Raw genomic sequence first — 18566 nt, forward strand, 5'->3', positions numbered from 1 at the left:
TTAGAGGGAACAGGTTTATCCTCTAGTGCAACATGGAGTCATCGTCCCCCCTCCCCACGCTTCCCGCTAGAAATAGCCAGCACAGAATTGTTTCTCTGCTCTTCCCTCCCTCCCTCCCCAAAGTTTCAGGCATTTGCAGTTTTCTTTAATTCTTGGTTTTGCAAAGCAAATCAGATGAGTGATACTTCTGCTTTGTCATCTCACTGGATTATAGTACTGTCCTGGATGGGGTGCTTTATTTTAAGCCCCTGTTGGCTGTGGTGTTAGGGACATCCAATTGTTGTGTGTTGGCTCTGGCGGCTGCAGAGCCGCGGGTTGTCCTGCAGGATTGAAGTGAGTGGTTGTGGATAGCAGGTGTGACCAGAGAAGCTGTGGCTGCCCCATCCCTGGCAGTGTTCAAGGCCAAGCTGGACAGAGCTTGGAGCAACCTGCTCTAGTGGAAGGTGTCCCTGATTGTGGCAGGGGATTGGAACTGGATGAACTTTAAGGTCCCTTCCAACCCAAACCATTCTAGGATTCTATGACCCCTTGCGTGCTTTTTCTGCTGGTGCTTCATGTCCATGCTGAAGTCTGGATGGATGCACACCTCTGAACCATGTGTACGTACAGCACTTAGCACTTTGGAGCTTTCCTGCCAGCTGTTGGAACTAACTGCTGCCTGGCTATGACAATGCAAACAATATCTCTAGAGGCAAAAAAAATGCCTTTTTGCTGCTAAAAACCTTGTAGCAAGTTTGGCAAAAACTGTAGCAAAACCTTGCCAAAAGTTTGGCAGAAAGGGTCAGTGCTTTCCAGTGGGATCTCTCCTTGCTAGGCAAGGGAGACCTAAAAATGACAGGCAGCTAAAAATGACAGAACGTAGATTTAAAAAATGAAAACTATAGCAATCTCATGAGCCCAGTTATAATAGTCCCTGAGATGTAGGAGAAGATCTTGCTAAGGAAAAGGTTAAGCGAGGTTGGCTGACTAAAGAGTATCTGTAAAGGTCTTCATTATGTCTGCAGTCATTTATTTCTCAGTCTTCCTGCAGAAGGGGCTGCTTTCTTCAGAGATGGTGCTTACAGCAAGGAGTGCCTTGGTAGGAGGGCTCCGTGGCCCCAGAGCCAGGGGAAGGAGGCAGGGAAACTGCAGCGAGTAATTCTGCTGACATGTGCTGGAGAGGGAATGGAGCTGGTGGTGGTGGCAGTCAGCAGGCACAGGCCTGGGAGCTGATGGAGGGTGGCAATGGGCAGGGTTCTCTATGTCGTGTCACATCAGGAACCAGCCACTAGCCAAGCATCCTCCTGGGCCAGGGAGCTTGCAGGGAGTTAGGCAAGGCACAGGCACTACGACTGTGGCTCTGTGACCCCAGGAGGTGGTAGGATGGGCTACAGAGTGGCCTGTCTTTGAGCATGTCCTGTGTACAGCAACATGGGTGCTGGTGAGGGCAGCCGAAGAGACTCTACCAAAGGTCTCTGCAAGGAGGTGAAGCGGGAACCTGTGCCCGTGTTATGTTTGCCGTGGCTGCATGCTCTGTCCCACAGTATGGGTCATCTTCGGCACTCAAGGTGGGGCGGAGAGAGGGAAAGTGAGTTTGTTTTCCTTCTGATGTGTTCGGGATGTGGCATTGCCTCCATGCAGTGAGTGAGCAGCAGGGGCAAGCATGGTCAGCATTTGTTTACTCTGAGAGCACTTAATGTGCCCAGCTGGAGAGGTGCTGCCACGATGTGATCTATGCAGCAAACTATTGACAATCATGATCCATTGCATATTGAATCTAGTAATGAGCATTATGCAGTGATACGAGTTGTGTGGCCTCATGTTCTGTGGAACTCTGTAGCAGGTGGTTTGAGCAGATCAAGCATCCAGGAGGCTGCAGTACTGAATGCCCCCATGCTTTGCCAGAGGCCTGGCAAGAGCTGAAAACAAAGAGAAGAGCAAAACCAGTGCTGTAAGTGCCCTAGGAAGTGTCCTGCTCTGCAGAGGGGTTTCTGTGCTCTGGAATGCTGGAGGTCTGACGTGTGCAAATGCTGAGAGCCTCGGGGCTGGTGGCAGTGCCTCTCCCCATCTTTAGATTAGAGTTTCATGTGTCTGTGAGAGGCTTTTCATGATGGGTCCCTCTGGATGCCACTGGTTGCCAAAAAGCAGAGGCTCCTGCTGTTCATCTTTAAAGAGCTGTGGAGGTGAAGTGTGCTGTATGCCAGGACTGGCATCTTCACTGCACATCTCCCTGCCTGTTGGACATCTTCCTGCCTGTGCTCTGCTCTGACCCAAAAGCAGAGCAAGGGACAAAGATGCTTTCTTACTTAAAGTGCTGATCCACACCTGCAGAATGGGGATGTTAAAAGGAGGTTTTTGTTATAACTTTTCTGAAAGGCTCTGTAACTTTATAACACTGTGTTAGGAGCAATTTTTGCTTCATGTTAGCACCTCCGGTGGTGTTCTACCGGTGACTTTCTTTTCACTTCTTATTCTCACCTATGCTCTAATTCTGCTCTCAAGTGTGACTTTGCAGAACACTTTAGCATTCTTAAATCCCAGCCCACAGCCAGAACAGGGAATTAGAGAGTGGTACTGCAAATGCAGCTGCTGTCATAGTCCTTAGTTCTTTAAGCCTGAAGGCCAAGACGACAGCATGGTCGTGTGGCCAAGGGGAAACAAGGAGCTATTAAGAAGTTTGTAGGTTTCCAGTGTGTTGCTCCGGCTGGGGTTTGGTGAGGCAGATAATGAAGCCTGGGGTTTGTCATAAAATGACTCATTGTCAGAGCTGCATTGGGATTTAGGCAACCTCAGCCCATGAGCCAAAGTTTCAGAAGAGAGTGGTGAGTTGAGAGGCTGCCAATTGTTTTTCTTTTTCCTACTGCCTGCCTTCAAAGCCTTTCAAAAGCATTGTTTTCTGAAGTTCCAGTTCTTGGAGGTGCCTGCTCTGACATGGTAGCTGTTAAGAGGAGGGTCATGTGCTGGTTTTCCTGCAGAATGTTTTATTGTAAAGAGAATGAAATTTGCACGCAGGGAAGAAGCACAATCTTCCTTTTTCCCCTTACCCCCAGCTAGGGAGGTGACTCACCTTGTTCTGGCTGTACAGCTGATGTGTAAAGAGATGCCTCAGCTGAAAAAAGAGCAAAATCCTCACTATTGCTAATTATGATATTTTTAATAAAGAAAGGGAATATTAAACAATTAAAGAAATCGTCAATATCTTATAGTGGTTTTCATTTGCCCAGGGAGAGCTTTTACTGGCAATAACATCTTTGAGCTTAGACCTGGCTGCTGCAGGGCATAAACAGAACAGAAAAAGGCACCTCTCCTCAGATCAGTAGCAAGTTCAACTTCAGTGAGTCCAGTTAATGGGGTCCTCAGTGTCTTCTCTTGTCTCAGGAGCAGGTCAGTCCTATCCTGTTTGGTATTCTGTGGGTCACCTGAACAGCTTGCTGGTAGGGAACAGTGAATGAGCTTGGCATGGGCTATGGGGCTGGAGAAGGCTCTGATTTGCGCTTCAAAGAGGAGGTTTGAGAAGAGCCACAAGATAAGCTAATTAATGAGAAGCATACTCTGAGCACAGATCACAGTCTCCCCATCTCTGCTTGTTTGCCAGTGTGTTGTCTAAATCATTAATACTTAAAGAGTGGTACAGCAGCTGGCAGTTAAACAGAGCCATGTTAAACAGTGGTGGTGTTGGGTCTGGGAGCTGAGAGGGTGATGGCAGTGCCTGGTGGGTTATGAGAAACATCATGGCTTGCAATCACAGCATGAGACCAGCTGGAAGGACCGCCAAAGTGGTCAGCAGGTCCAGCCTGGCCTCTTTTCTCAGGATGCTAAACCTGCAGCTTCTGGATGCCTCCCTTGGGCTGCTTGCTGGAAGAGGCTGAGCAAAGATGAGAAAAGCGCCTGAAGCTGAGAGAGATGGGCAGGAAATGCTGCTTCAATCTCTCTTAATTTGGGGAGATTTATGCCCCGTCTTTCACAAATTGACTGGATTTAGAAATGAGGTGGTGTCACTAGCTCTGTGGCTCAGTGCCTACCCGGCTGGGATATGCATCAACTTTTGCTCATAAATATGCAAGCCATTAATACATGACAGGCAGAGCCATTCTGCATTATTTTAGTGGCAGGATATTCTCAGGGCATCTTTGAAGTTAAAGCATGAACTTCTTTTTTTTCTTCCGTTCTGCTTCTCGAATGTCTGTTTGCTCCCTCAGGAATGATGAGGAGGTAACATTTTGCTTCAGTGGGTCTAACTACTCCATTGCATGTAGGAAAAAAATTGTCCTAACAGTAATTAGGCTCCGAATGGGATAGTAATTTCTTTAATGACTTTCTTCAAGGCAGTCTTTGGGGAGTTGACTTTTGTTTTCCTGCACTTGGTGAGAAAGTTGCTTAAATGTTTTCACACTGCTCGCTCCCTCCTCCATGTGAGCTACAGCCAAACAGCGTAGGGCTGGCTTTGCACCAGGGTGGAATAGGTGGGTAACCATGCAAGAGAGCTGTGCTTACAACTCCTGCTCTTCCTCCCTCTGCCTTCAGCCTCTGCCTGCACTGAGGGCACAGGTTAGGAGGGAAGGGGGGTCAGATGTGGAGGAGAGACCCTCACCCACAGCCACCCTCTCCCTCCAAGCCTCTGCACTGGCTGCCTCATCAATCTTTGGGCACTGCTGTTTGCCCCCCTCCCTTTGCTCAAAGCTTGCTGACACAGGATTGAGTTTTCCTGCTGCCAAGGAGGATGAGTTGTCCCTCTTCCACAAAGTTAAAAAATTGAATTGTGCCTTCATGGCTCAGAAGCTTTGAGCTGTCTCTGCCTCCTCGTATTGGTACTGCAGAGCACCGAATGGTCCTGCTGTATTTATAAATAAAACATGACTTCAGGTAGTGACAGCATTAGGAAGTGATTTAAGGTTTGCGTTCTAGACACAATGCATTTGTAAATATGAACCTCAAAATAAGCATATGCCCCTTCCATGTTTTAAGGAATTAAAACATTTTCGTCCTCAAAAAATGGTAGAACCAAAACATTTTCAGCTCTTTTAAGTCAGCCTTGAATTTAAGTGAAAAAAGGCTCGAGTACCTAAAAATAAATTTCTTTCACTATTTCTGTAATTCTTTATGGAGTTTTAAATTGAAGACTTTTCCCTTGAAAATAGAGAAATGACAAAGACTCATTCTCTTGCCACTTTCACTCAATATATCTGGAAACAAGTCTGCTGAAGATGAAAATCCTATTTTTGTGCCTTCTTTCACATTGCAGAGGTCTGTGCTTTGGTCTTTGATCAACCAGCCTGTCTGGCCTCCTGCCCCCACGTCCTTAGACTTATTCTCTACCCTTTGCAGCACGTTTACTACTCATGCTTTCCAGCTTTCTATTCAGCATTTTGAACAAAGCACTGAGGGCAATAGTTGATGTCATCTGTCAAAACAAAGCATAAAGGAAAGAGCATGGGAAGTCAGTATTATAGAATCAAATGGAAGTTAAAAGTCTGAATTTTGGATTCTTTGTAAACACTTTGAGAGATTTTATGGCTCAGGAGGTTATCTTTCAACTGGGACATCAGCCAGTAGCCAGTGGGAGGAATTTGCAGGACTCCCTATGCCTTAAACATTTCACATGAATGCAGTAATTGGAAAAATCCCCTGTCCGTTCTCTGGGAGTGAACATAATTTGTGTCCCCTTCAGTTCAGAGACGGTGGAGAGAAGTTAGTGCTGACCCATCGCTGTCTTAGAGCACTCCACATTGCCAGCCCCACATTTCACCCCATGCACTAGAAGCAGCATGTCCCAGCAGAACCTGGGTTTCACCAGGGGCTGCTGAAGTGATTAGTTCAGGTTCGTTTAGTTGACATGAGCCAGAGTACCTTCTGCAGCAGATCATTGCTATCCTGCACCCATCCCCAGCCATGGCAGGGACTACATTCTGCCATGGCTCCTGTCCATGGCCAGGCACATGGAGGGCAGGAGGATCATGCAAAGGACCTGCTCTGTGGCATATAGGTGTTGTCACCTAGTTTGGAAACCTCTGAGAGCTGATGCTTGGCTTTCTGTCTGACTTGTCCTTTCGAGGGAAGCATACACCAGAGGCCCAGTTCTAACAGTACAATTCCTTCTTTCTCCTCCTTTCCCCATTTCTTTCCCCTGTCTTTTTTTTCTTTAATAAAGTTTAATGGGCCCTGACTGCTGACAGAGTGTGGAGTAATGATGCATAGACATTCTCTTCATTATTATTTTTAGGAAGCTCTTAAAATGGCACTGAGCATGTAAAAGCAACGTAAAATAATAACTTTGTCAAGTCCTCTCCCCTTCACTGCTTTCCAAACAAAACTTCTATCTTTATGTATTTTGAAGGCAAACGGCGCATCCACACCAGAACACGACGCTGATGGAGGTGAAGATGGAGCTGCTTTGCCTGGATCCAACGCTTGCCCCTTGCCCACTCCTGTAGACCTCGCTCCAGACAACAACTACTGCCAGTGGTGACCTCATGATGCTCTTGTACAGGCATTAGCAACACAATGGCACCTGGGGAAGCACCTGCCTGTCCTCCCTGCCTCACTAACCTGGTTTATGGTTTGGTCTGGTTTCCCCTTCTGCTGACTGACTTGCACTTTGAGGTGCTGCTTGGAAAAGGGAGCTGTGCTGTGCTGCCGTGGGGTCCAGACCGGTGTGTGTTGGAAGGGATGCACAAAGTGCTCATGGAAGCTGAAGAAACGTGTGCTGCCTCTGCTGTTCCTGGCTTGTCAAGCCCAGCCCTGGGTTCAGCTCCTGGCCTTGCAGTCTGGCTTTGCAATCTTCAGAAGAAAGGGAAATTCACCCCTATATCACTGAAACGAGGTGTGAGGAGACTGCAGCCCTTCTACTGCTTCTCAGCCCAGGGGTGAATTTCCCTCTATGAGCCCCAAGGGAGAGACCAGGGCTTTGACTTGCACTTGGCTCCTTGGGACCAGGGTGTTACCCCTTGTGTTTCTTGTCATTGTTGTTTTGGTCTGGTATGAGTTTGGTGGGGGCATCCTGAATCAGCTGGTGAAGTCGTGCTCCTGTTCACTTCCATTGAGGTCTCTGTGATAGGGCTGTCTGCTCAGGGAGACACTTCGGGTAGTAAAGAAACACTCGAAGTTTGCTGTGAATTTTTTGGTCCTCCTGGCTGTGCACTGGCTTGTGTGTCCTGTGGTGGTGTTTTGGCAGTGGGATCATAGGCATTGCATGTGTGCTGCATCTCCTGGTGTGAGAATGCCCACCACCCCATGGCCCACTGGCTGCCTTTGTGTGTCCAAATAGGATAAAAGCTTTCAAATTACTTTATCTTGTTAAGCTCTGCAGATTCTCCTTCCATATGCACACCTTGTCATCTCTTGCATTAGCAGAAGCCTTTGTTTTACCTTTTAATGCAAGTCTTGAGCATCTGGCTGACTGTGATGGTGTCATCATGAGTCAGGCTGTAGAAAGCTGTGTACCCTGGTCCTGCTTATTCTCCAGGATGGACAATATCCCTCTAAGGCCTGACAGATGAGAAAAATTAAATTACCTGACATCTTTAGAGCAATTAGGTCTTTGAAGTCCTGAACAAAACCCACATTAAGCAAGTAGGAGTCTGTGGCTTTTATTAAATACTTTCGATCTGACCTGTCTTTAGCAGAAGAAGCAAAGGATTCCAAAAAGTTCCTTCTGAAATCATGGATTTAAAGGCAATTTGTGCCTGTTAATGTCAGCCTTTTCCCCTGGTTATTACTTCTGTTTTGTTCTCCTTTGCTGTTGGGTGCTTTGTGGTGTATGCTCTTACAAATGGCTGCAGTATGAAGATAAATGAGATTGGGTGTTGGAACACTCTAACAGGAGATCGGAAATAAGTCCTTGACTTTCCTTCTAAATGACCATGGTCCAACAGAGGAGCATTCCCTTACTGCTTTTCCAGTTACCATGCTGTGGCAGGTTGCTGGGAAATTCCTTCCAGCTCTTCCTCTGTGATCTGTTTCTGCCCTTTGAAAAATGAAAACAAAACTTTGGATGATGTGGGCTTTTTGAGATGGCATAAAGAGAAACCACATAACGTAGGCTTCACAACGTTGGTGTTGAAGAGAGCAAGGGATGAGGTTGTACTCCACTGAGGGATGCTTTATGTTGTGGTCTGTGTTGTTTAAACCTGGCCATTGAGACTCAACCAGTGGCATCTCTGAAAGGGGTGATGCCAAAATTATTATTATTTCTGAAAAAGTGAATCCAAAAGTCAGCTTTTGCTGCAATGTTGGTATGATTTCAGAGCTGAAGTTATACTGTTTCTTCTGCGAGCTGTAGGGTCTTCAATTTCAGAAGTGTTTTGCCAGCAAAATAAGTCCTGTTTTGCCTTGGAGCTTTTGACAGTCCTACTGAGGCTGTCTTGCTTACACTGTCATTACTGCAGTGCCTCAAGACAGTCTGGCCTGACAGCCTAAGTTAGTTCTATAGAAGAAGGAGAAGGAAAAAGACACTTAAAAATTGACTCAATTTTCTTTAAACCTGTTACTTTCTCATAAAAAAACTACACTGAGTTGGAAAGAGTTTTTAAACCAGAGCATGTCATTTCTAACTCTTCTTGTGCTTCATTCCTGGGCAGTGCAGGCAGGTCTGCTGTGTTTTCACTCCTACTCTCACTTCCCACAGCGTTTACCACACTGTGGGTTGCCGGCTCTGCACAGGAACCTGGTAATCCTTGCTGGCTTACTGTGCTGCTTTGAGGCATGGGTTTGAGTTTTAACTGAGACTAGGTTTTATATAAACAGTGTCAGAGATAAATCTGGGACTGCTTTTGTACCAGTGAGACTGGAAACTTCTTACCTCTATATTTTACCTCCATGAAGTAGTCCCACTTGAGTTCAAACCAGAACTGTTCAGTCGTCTATGGAAAAACTTCTTGTGGATTGAGGGAAGGAGATAGCCCAGGAGAATGTGATCTAGCCACATCTGAATGTGATGGAGGAACAGCCGTAGCTCATATTTTCTATTAAAGACCGCTTTTCCCTTCGTCGCGTCTGTCTTAGTTGTGTTTTGTAGCTTTCATTGGAATATTATCCTAAACCTGTACCATTTGTCAGCCTTTTGAGTTGGCTCAAGGTGGACAAGAAGGGCTCAGCGAATAGTGCTTAGTCTGCTCTTGTCATTTGTGTTTCTTTTATTACTTTGTTGTTCTTGTCTCCATCCCTTACAACTTTTATGTAGTGTATTAGTACTGGAAACAATAAAGCTTTGGCTCAGTAACAACTGCTTGCCATTCTTGAAACAGTAAAAAGTTTTTTTCTGTTCCCAGGTTGCACATACTCTCTAAATCCTTGGGCTGGCTCCAGCAAAGAAAGAAAATGATCCAGCCAGTGGAATGGTGATTCACGTGGCTGGAAGCATAATTGAATTCTGCACTTGAAAGTCATCTTTTTTCTTGCCTCTCTTGGGTACCTTGTGGTGGCAATGGCAGGGGAGGACAGCAGTGCTCCTCAGGCCCTCTGTGGAAGGTTTTGCATGTTGTAACCACTTAGGATAAAGCAGCGCTGATTGCCATTCTGTCAAGTGCTGTCCCCACAGCCTTGCTCAGGTTTGACAATTGGGGTCCATTTAGCTTTGTCTACAGCAAAGTGTCTCAGCATTGTTCACCGAGTGTGTGCAGCCCTGCCCGCTCAGCGTTCTCTTCCACTTGGCATTCAGCTTCAAGGTTTCAAATGGCTTTTTAATCTGTTTTTGCTTTTCCCATTTTAAAGAGCCTCGATAATTGCTGTTGGGATTGTTTTGCTGGGGAGCTGCCATTAGTCCAAGGATGGAGCGTGTCAAGGACTAACCATCTCTTACATTGTTCCTTGCCGCCTCCGCTTGCCATGACAACAGCCAGTATATGAGAAAGTCAACTGTGGGATCTCTCTGAGTCAAAAAACACTGGCCATGAATTGCCAAGTTGCCATGTTTGCTTTTTACAGCCATAGTTTGAGGGGAAAGGGGATGCTTCCTTTGTGGGAGCCGTGCACAGTAGTTCAGCATAGCTGAAGCAAATGGGCTACCAGCTGGTGTTTAGACAATGTGTTTCTGGCCATTACTGAATCGGACAGCAAAGGCCCTGGACTATCAGCTGGAGTGCTTGGGCAGTGACACAAAATGGCAGATAACCTCTGCAGATGGCTGAAGTTCACCTGTAAAATCAAACTCAGCAGCAGTTGCTCTTCTCTCCTCCCTTCCCCTCACAGAAGATGTTTCCTTCCAGGGGAGAGGGCTGGTGGCAGCGATGTCTCACCAGCCCACCTCTCCCATTTCTTCCTGCCACCACTCCCATCACTTTGTTCCTCTCCATGATGGAGACTGCTCTGCCGATCATAACACCTTGTTTCCACAGGTAGGTGTGATTGACAGTTCAGGGAAGTGTTCTGGAAGGCCTGTGCTGCAATCAAATAATGAGACTTTCAGCAGGTGCAGGATGGCAGGTGACAGGTTAGCAACTTGGAAAAATCTTATCTTGAGCTGCTCATTCAGATTCCCTCCTGACCATTGCCTCTTATTAGCAGCGTATTCAGGTAGCGCTAGAAGTGCCTGCGATGCTTGAGAGGCACAAGATGAGGATTTTTCTGTCTAGCTCCATAGCAGTGCAGACAGGAACACGATGCTTGCTGCCTGCCATCCTTGTACACCCCTGCCCTGCACCTTTCTCCCTGAACAGATATTTCCTCTCGTTATCTTCATAGCAAAACATGAAAGGAGCCAGCCCAGCTCCATGGCTGGTGTAATGCGCTGCTGTAGCCTGTGTCTTGCTGCCACGCAGTCCCTAAGATGTCCATGAGCACCCAAAGGTGCTCCTCTGATCAGTGCCTGGGAGCTGCACCTTTGAGGGATGAATTTAGATCCCCTCAAGGAGGAGAAGTGCTGTACACACCTCCATGCTTCACAGGGGTTCTGTGGGTTTGTTTGAAGGCATCCGTTGTGTTTCTTTCCACTGATTTCTGTCTGGCACTGGAAGCTGTTTGTAAAATCTTGGAGGGATTATTGCTCTTGTTTTCCCTCTCTGGAATGAGTGGCATGATGTATTTGTATTTTGCCAGGAAGGATGGATTGTGGTTTTAAAGTATTTTTTGTTGTGGACTTGCATCAGTTTTATAGCAACCGTTATGCTCTGAGCCCTCTCTTGGCCCCCAGCTATAAGCTGTTTACTCCTAGATGCTCTGCAGTTACTCTGTAGTTGACCAAATGTAGCAAACAGGTGCCACCACCTCCCTTTTCTCATCAAGTCTTTTAGCAGCCTAATCACTGTAAGCAGTTATTATCTGGGGCTGGAGACTTGCTGCTAATCAGCACCTTATCAGAGCCATCTGGGCAAGGGGCGTTGGCAGAGACACCTTCCCCCTCCTGAGTGTGAATGACTTCTGCTTTCAGACTAATTATCACAGTGGTGTGGCCACTTTTAATTATTTGCAATTATATACCTCCCCTCTGGCTGCTCTGCCGCATCCCATTGGAGCAACCACTTGTGCAGGAGCTGCCCTGGAACAGCCACATTCTGGGCTTGGTTTTTGGGGCTTGATTTGGGAGCTGGGTGGAGAGATCACATTTCTGAGACTGGCCCTTGCTCTCCACTGCTGCTCTGCTTTGTAGTAACAGCCCTGCACCGTGTCCCCCAGCTCAGCTGCTGGTGCTGGCTCTGTGCTGGGTATTTCTGAGGTTCATTCACCCCCAAAAGAGTCCCCAGACTGATACATACGCAGCCCCTGGACGAGGACAGCAGCTGGGTTACTGAGAGTGGCTGTGCCCAGCATTATTTATTTGTCTACTAGTGAAGCCAAGCTCAAGAGACCAAGAAAATCTCAGAGAACAGCTGAGCCCTGCTGTGGGAGAGCAGAGGGCAAGATCTGGACCCTGGGTGAGCAATCGTCAAGCCACTGATGGGACAGACCTTCATCTTCAAATGACACTCATGCAAAATTAAACTCCTCCAAGCAATCACACCGTGACCATTAAAATGGTGCCTTGGAGGACAGAAAGATAAACCGAGAAATGCAAATTAGGGATGTAAATCTTTCTGGCTGTGTCTGGGAGGTACCTGTTTAATTAGCATCATTGAACAGCCTTGATGTAGTAAGTGCTAAGTAGGAAACTTGCCAATTTTTCCCTGTTTTGATAGCAGGTGACTCGTGTTCTGTTTGAATTTCCACCTTGGGATTGTTTTTCTGTACTTGCTGGAGTCGCTGTGTTGTGCGTAGCATGAGGAATTAGCTGTTGTCACCTACGCTGCTCAGATGCCACTGCACAAGGGAGGAGCTGCCCGCACCGTCCTGCCTGAGCCTTTGGCGGTCGCGGACATCTTTGCATCAAAGAGCTAAGGGATTGCAAAGCTATTGTGTGGTGGAGTTAATGTGTTTAATTGCAATTTTTGGTTCCTGTCCTCTTGGAGCACAGAGGACACTTGCCATGTGTAAATTTTAAAAGAAGGGCTTTTCTCCCTGCTGTGTTGGAGGAAGGCTGGGCACGGAGGACAAGTTCTGTTCCCTGCAGAGGACTCAGCCACGTGGCTAGGATACAAACCCAGTCCCTCTCCAAGGGTTGGATGTGAAGGATGCCCCATGTGGGGTTGGCAGTGAGCTACTCGTGCTTCTCTGCACTGCTTCTAGTGCTGCCCAGTGAGCCAGGACCCCCAGTGCAAGGTGCTGAGCCTGCACAGAGCCACACATGTTGGCCCTATGTAAAAGATGATCATCAGGGCATGGAGGAGCCTTCTGCCCTGCATGCACCGTCTTCTATAGCTTTGCTGTGGGCTTTGGGGATTTATTTGTCTGATGAATATCTGCAAGGATTGGTTTAGGGAGTTACTGAGCCTTTGTTTCTGGATCACCCCAGTGTATTCCAGCACTCTGATGCTAATTGGTACCACTGTAACATGAATCCTTTTAACACCGATACGATAATGTTTGTGAGTTACTGGATGCTTGGCCTGGACCTGCCCTGGGGATTGCAGGCGAGGCATCCAGAGGTGCTGCCATCTCCCAGGCATTGCCTCGCCAGGTTTGCATCCTGCCTGTATTCATTCTGGGAGCCTCAGTATCATGCTATGTAAGAGATCACCGTTACTGACCTGTCACTGTGGGAGACAGTGGGATTAGGATGATGGAGTGGTTGGAGGGGATAAACAATAATGAAGCTACATCGGCACAGCCCAAACAATGTCTTTCTCTTTCATGTTTTCTTTTCCTGTCGGTTTGCTATTCAAGTGTAATAAGATCAGTGCAGATAATTTGTGTATTCATACAAAACATAATTTTCCCTCCTGTGCTTTACCAGCTGCACTGCAGTTGGAAAGGCAAATACGCACTTTCTTTTGCATGGCTATGAATGGGTGCATCTGTTCCTCGAAGATAGGGAAAGGAGGGTGAAAGGACTGGAAAAGAGGGGGAGAAAGCAGATGCAGCCCATTTCATTGCCTCTGTGGAGAGGGGAGTGTACAGGAATCACATTTTTGCAGCATGGGCTCAGTCCCACAGATGTATTTAAGAGGTGGGTGAGACACCAGTGTGTGGGAAAGGCAGAGAAAAGGGTTTTGTTCTGTGGGGAAGCAGCTCATGGAAGCACAGACACCCTGCAGCGGGGCAGAGATGCCCATGGCAGCTCAGCCCCACCTTGGTCACGGTCTGCAAACCACGATGCAAGGACAGCCAGAGCTGTGCATGGGGCTGGTCCTGCTCCTCCGGGCTGCAGCCAGGAGGGCACAGCTCTCTGCTGCGGGCGCTGGCTCTGCTCTCCCAGTTCTGCCTTGCATCAACTCCGCCTGGGGCTTGTCTGGGAATACCAGGGCAAAGGTTGGAGCTGAGCTGGGCTGTGTTTGCTCCTCCCTAGCTGGAAATCACCGCTGCCTCGCTCCACGGGCTCTTTCCCTTCCTGTGCCAGGGGCTGCATCCCTGAACTTTCATCTCCACAACCTCCAGGCCCTGCCTGATAGTCCTTGCTGGAGGTCCAACATCTCTACTGAAGGTGTAGGGCTAGAGGTTGTACAGCAGTAGACCTAATTTATTGGGCTTTTTTTTTCCTCCCTCCTTTCTCTTCTCTTTTCTGAGAGAAAGGCCCGCTAGAGAGGCCAAGGTTGGGAGGAAAAAGGGTTTAATTTTCTCCTGTTATCTGGTGTCTCCAGCTGTGAGCCATGCTGACAGCCTTGGGCTGATCAAACACTTGAGCAGCCACCATTCAGGGGCCCATCTACATGGTCATAAATAATGTAAGTGCTCTGCCCCTGCCTGAGCCCATACCCTGGCAACAGTGCACCAGCACTCTCCCTTCTCCTGTTGCCGTTGTGTTGGGCACCCACCTTCATTGCTTGTGACATGGAGTCATTAAGCATTAGCAGTTGGCATTGGCACCTAATGGCACAATCATGTGCAAATGTTTTCTTCCAAGCAGGATTTTGTTAGCCAGGGATTCTGGTATTACCCATCCTGTTGAGATGGAGTCCCTCTGCCAGGTTGGTTTCTATTTCTCATGTGCTTTGTGAGTCCAGAAGATTCCAGATATGGGAACTGACCACTGCTTTTGGGTGAAAGACAATGCATTCTATTTAAAATAAAGTGCCAAAGCCACTGGGAACTTCTCAGCTGCCTTCCAGCCAAGGGTCTTGACATGGTTTTTACAAGTTAAAATGTCCCTATTTAATAACTTGAGTCATTAAAGCAGAGAAATGCTAAATGCCAGGCTTTGAAGCTTTTTGAGGCCAGTGGCAGAGGTGACCTCACATGAACATGCCACTTTCCTCTCCCTCTGCTGTGCTGCAGGGACAGGGCTGGTCCCTCTTCGTTGGGAGATGCTGTGCAGCCCTGTGAGCACACGGCTGATCCGGCTGCCAGGTGGGACAAGGCTTGGCTGGGCATGGCCAGGCTGAGAGTAGGATCCCTGTGGGGGTCTGGTTCCCCCAAGGGAGCAGCAGCTTCTTAATGCTGCTTCTTTTCTTTCCAGTTTCTTCAGATGCAGGAAGTGGCATGAAACCAAGAGGATATGGGTTGGTTTGAGTGAACAGACCCCGAAAATACCAGATGATTTTGTCTGAGCAGTGCTTTTATTTACATGGCACCAGGTAAGGGGAAAGAGGGCTGCTCCAGCTCACCACATCTCAGCAAACTTCCCACTGAGCTCCCTGCAGGACTTGCTGCTCTCATTGCTGTTGATTAGCTCAGGCATGTTTAATCCCAAGGGCACTTCAGGGTTTAGCTCTTTGCATCATGCAGGCCAGTGCTTGGAGATAAGTCACTGTAATTCACAAAGCTTTCGGTGGTGGTGCGGCTTGTGGTTACTCTGAGTCTTGATGGAAATGGTTTGGACACTGCCGGGCTGGTCTGTTCTCATGTCAGTGTTTGGAAAGAGCACAGCAGCAATTTCTGGGGCTGGAGATGCCCAGGGAGTGAGCATGCACCTTCTGATCCATCCCAACTCATAATTACCAGGTCTGAGAAGGGACTGGGTAATTCCTCATGCAGCTCTACATTAGAAAAGCATTTAGGGGCATATAGTCAGTCAGCTGCTCCACTGCTTGCCTCCCGCCCTGTAATTTTGTGGGTGGGCTGCAGGACTCCGTGCTCAGATATTACTGCACTACTTTAATGCTGGAGCAGGTTCTGCTGAGGAGGCCAGGAGGGGAAACTGCTTATTTCTTACAACCATATAAATCAGATGGTGCCTCTAAATTGTTGCAATACGGCTTTGAAGGGATTTTTGTCTTTCTGTGGTCCATGGTTGCAGAATTCATATTTCTATGTTAAGAAATCAGGAATCAAGTAATTGAATGTCTCCCCTTTCCTGTAAAATCAAGTTATTGAATTGGAGATCATACGATTTAAAAAAAAAGGAAACCGAAAAAGAGTTCATTTTGCGTTCCCTTTATTGGCCTCTTAAATCCTGAGCTTTGCAGCCTGCTGGGAGTGTTTTATTGAGCTCTTTTCACAGCTGTGAGTAGGATGGATTTAACTGCCCATTACCCTGGGACCCAGGAGCTGGGCTCTCGGGAGCCAACAAGAGTCTGTGAGGACTGGGAAGAGGACAGTTTTAGCCTGGGTGACACCAATGCTGAGGCTGGGAGTGCCTTACCCTTACAAGGGGCATGCTTATCCCAGCTGAGGTATAACCTGTGTAAGACCCTGAAAAGGAAAAATTGCTGGGGTTTTGGCATCTGAGTGGCCTGGTATTGTGCCTGACAGCAGGAGATGGTCCCTGGGGTTCAGCTGCCAATGGCCATGACTGGTCACCCAGAAAGCTGCTGAGGATGCAGCTGGACAAGCTTCATTGGGATGCAAATGGATGTAAATTCATGTAAACATATGTCTTCATGCAGGTAGCAGCTCGTGCCCAATTTATGCAAATGTCCTAATCCAATAATGCTAATGTCATGATTATCCAGCAACACGATGCTCATTAGTATGGTTCCCTGGCTCTTACACCCATCACTGTCAATACAGTTACACTGAGGCACAGACTTGGAGCGTCCCTGGCAAGTGAAGCGGGTCTCAGGGAGGGAAGGGGACACCCAGGTCAGGGTGGAAGTGGGAAGGACCATTCATCTCTCTGGTGAGGCCCAGAGGTGCCGTGTGTCCTGGGGTGTTCCCTCCACATGCCTGGCCAAGGTACCACCCGGCTGCCATGCTCTGCTTGGCAAGCGCTTCCTCCCAGAAGGAGACTCAGAGCAGATTTCACAGTCCACAAAAGCCTGCAGAGTAGCTAAACTAGCATTTCTTAATATCCATCGCTGTGATCAGATGAACAGGACTAGCAGGGCCATCTAGTGACTCCTCTGGCTGCTTAATGACCTGGGAGGTGCCCCCCCTTAGATGGGTATAATTTTAATGTTTGTATGTTGAACCATGCTCCTGTACCTGCCCACCTTCCCTCCATCTCCATTTTTTTTTTGGCTGGTGGCTGTCCCTTGCTCTGCAGCTCTGTTTTCCCTGGTTCACTACAGAGATGGAAAATGCTCAGACTTCCACACAGTGGAATGGAAATTTGTCCTGCATCGCCTTGGGTCGGGTGACATAAGGTCAGACAGCTAAATAGCCCGTCGATGCGAGAGGAGAGGGATCCTGCAGGTTGGCTTGTCTTCCTCAGCGCTGCCGGGAAAGCTGCTCTCTGGGCAGGAGTCTGCTTGTCTCGGCTGTGGCCTCGATTTCTTTGCTGCTAACCCGCAGGTGCCGGTGTAGCCGCTTGCCGGGGCACTGCGGGGCTTCCTCGTCACCAGCTGCTCCTGCAGCTCCGTGCCAGCTGGCAGCCATGGATTGCTCCGAGCTGCCTGCCCCAGGGAAGGGCTCAGCACATCCCCCCACTGCCTCCCCAGCCGGCAGGATTGCTCCCTGAGGTACATCCATGGGGCTTTTTGCAGTCCCAAAAAGAGCAGGTTTGTAGTGCAAAATTGAACAGCCCTGTCCAGTTCAAGGAAGCTGGGGCTGTTTGTCCCCTCCAGCAGCCTGACCCCATAGTAGATGTGGATTTGTCCTTCTCCTTTGCATGGCTTCAGGGCCTTTCATTTTGCTCTTTCATTTGTGTTGCTTTTTGCAATGTTAGCATGATATTGGGATTTGTGGATGAGGCCAGGAAAATGCCCTGGCAGCTGTTTCCCTTGCAGCTCACTGGGGCTGGTTGACCCTCATGGTCCAGGGATGGGCAGGACAACTCCCAGCAGCTTGGAGGAGCAGCAGTCAGGACAGAGCTCCACCAGCCATTGCAGGGCTGTGACAGGTACATTTACTGCACTAAGTATCAGCACTGAACGGGGGCTTTGGTTAGATTGCTTTTGACAGGATGTCGTTAGCCTGATGCGTATGTGGGAGAGGAACAGCTATAATGCTCTCTTAATGCAGCCAAATTGCTCTTTAATTCTGCAAAACCAAGATGCTATTTCACGAATCCCTAGAGCTCGCTGTGCAGCGTCTTGATGCTGCTGGTTATTGTGGCCTTTTCCCTCTGCTTGCATCCAGCTCCAAGTTCTTGGAGCATGGGGTGGGAGCAGTCCTCCCCTTGCCTCCATGAAGCTTGGCTGCTTTCTGCCCTCACTTGGCTTCATGTGTGTTAACTCTGGAAGCTAATGGTGACTCCTGAAATGCCTCTTTCTATCAAAATGTGAGCAGAAAGTCTAGCAATTTCCATAGCAACAGGGCTGGGCCCTAAATGCCGATGTTAACTCTGGGGACATCTGTGGAGTCTGAAGAGCTGGGTGTGCGGGAGGCAGCAGTGCCCAGCTCGTGTGCAGCTTTCCAAGCCATCACTTGCTGCTTGTCCCAGCATAAGATACTACCGCAGAATAAACATCAGGCTTTGTCCTGGCTGCCTGGGAAGTCTTGAGAAGTGATGCTGTCATCCTCCTGCAGCTGGGAGACAGTTGGGAAGGAGAGAGGTAAAAGCAGAGTAAAACTACTAAGACACGTCAGCTGGATAATCTCAGAGGACATTGACTCCAGCTCAGAAAGGCACTGAGAGCAGATAAAATTAGCCTAATAAGAGTTGATGCTACACAGAACTCTCCCCTCCCTTGAATTTACGTTTAGCTTACAGGCACATAACAAGAGGAGCTAACACGATGCAAAAAGGTGGCTTTGCCTGGCCTTGTGATGGCAAACCTGTGCTAAGGCTCTGGAGTTAGAGG

General features: G+C 48.2%; 1 protein-coding gene across 2 annotated transcripts in view; it reads left to right on the forward strand.

Moving 5' to 3' along the window:
• RPH3AL (rabphilin 3A like (without C2 domains)) overlaps window positions 1-9196 on the forward strand; it is a 41349-nt gene extending 32153 nt beyond the window's left edge. For both annotated transcript variants that reach the window (XM_030472766.1, XM_030472767.1), the window contains exon 9: window positions 6314-9196. In XM_030472766.1, the coding sequence (XP_030328626.1) occupies window positions 6314-6348 (35 nt within the window). In that variant the 3' untranslated portion in view covers window positions 6349-9196. The remainder of the gene's footprint in view (window positions 1-6313) is intronic.
• The last annotated feature ends 9370 nt before the right edge of the window (window positions 9197-18566 follow it).

This window comes from Strigops habroptila (assembly GCF_004027225.2).
Source record: "Strigops habroptila isolate Jane chromosome 13 unlocalized genomic scaffold, bStrHab1.2.pri S16, whole genome shotgun sequence".
Classification (NCBI taxonomy): Eukaryota; Metazoa; Chordata; class Aves; order Psittaciformes; family Psittacidae; genus Strigops; species Strigops habroptila.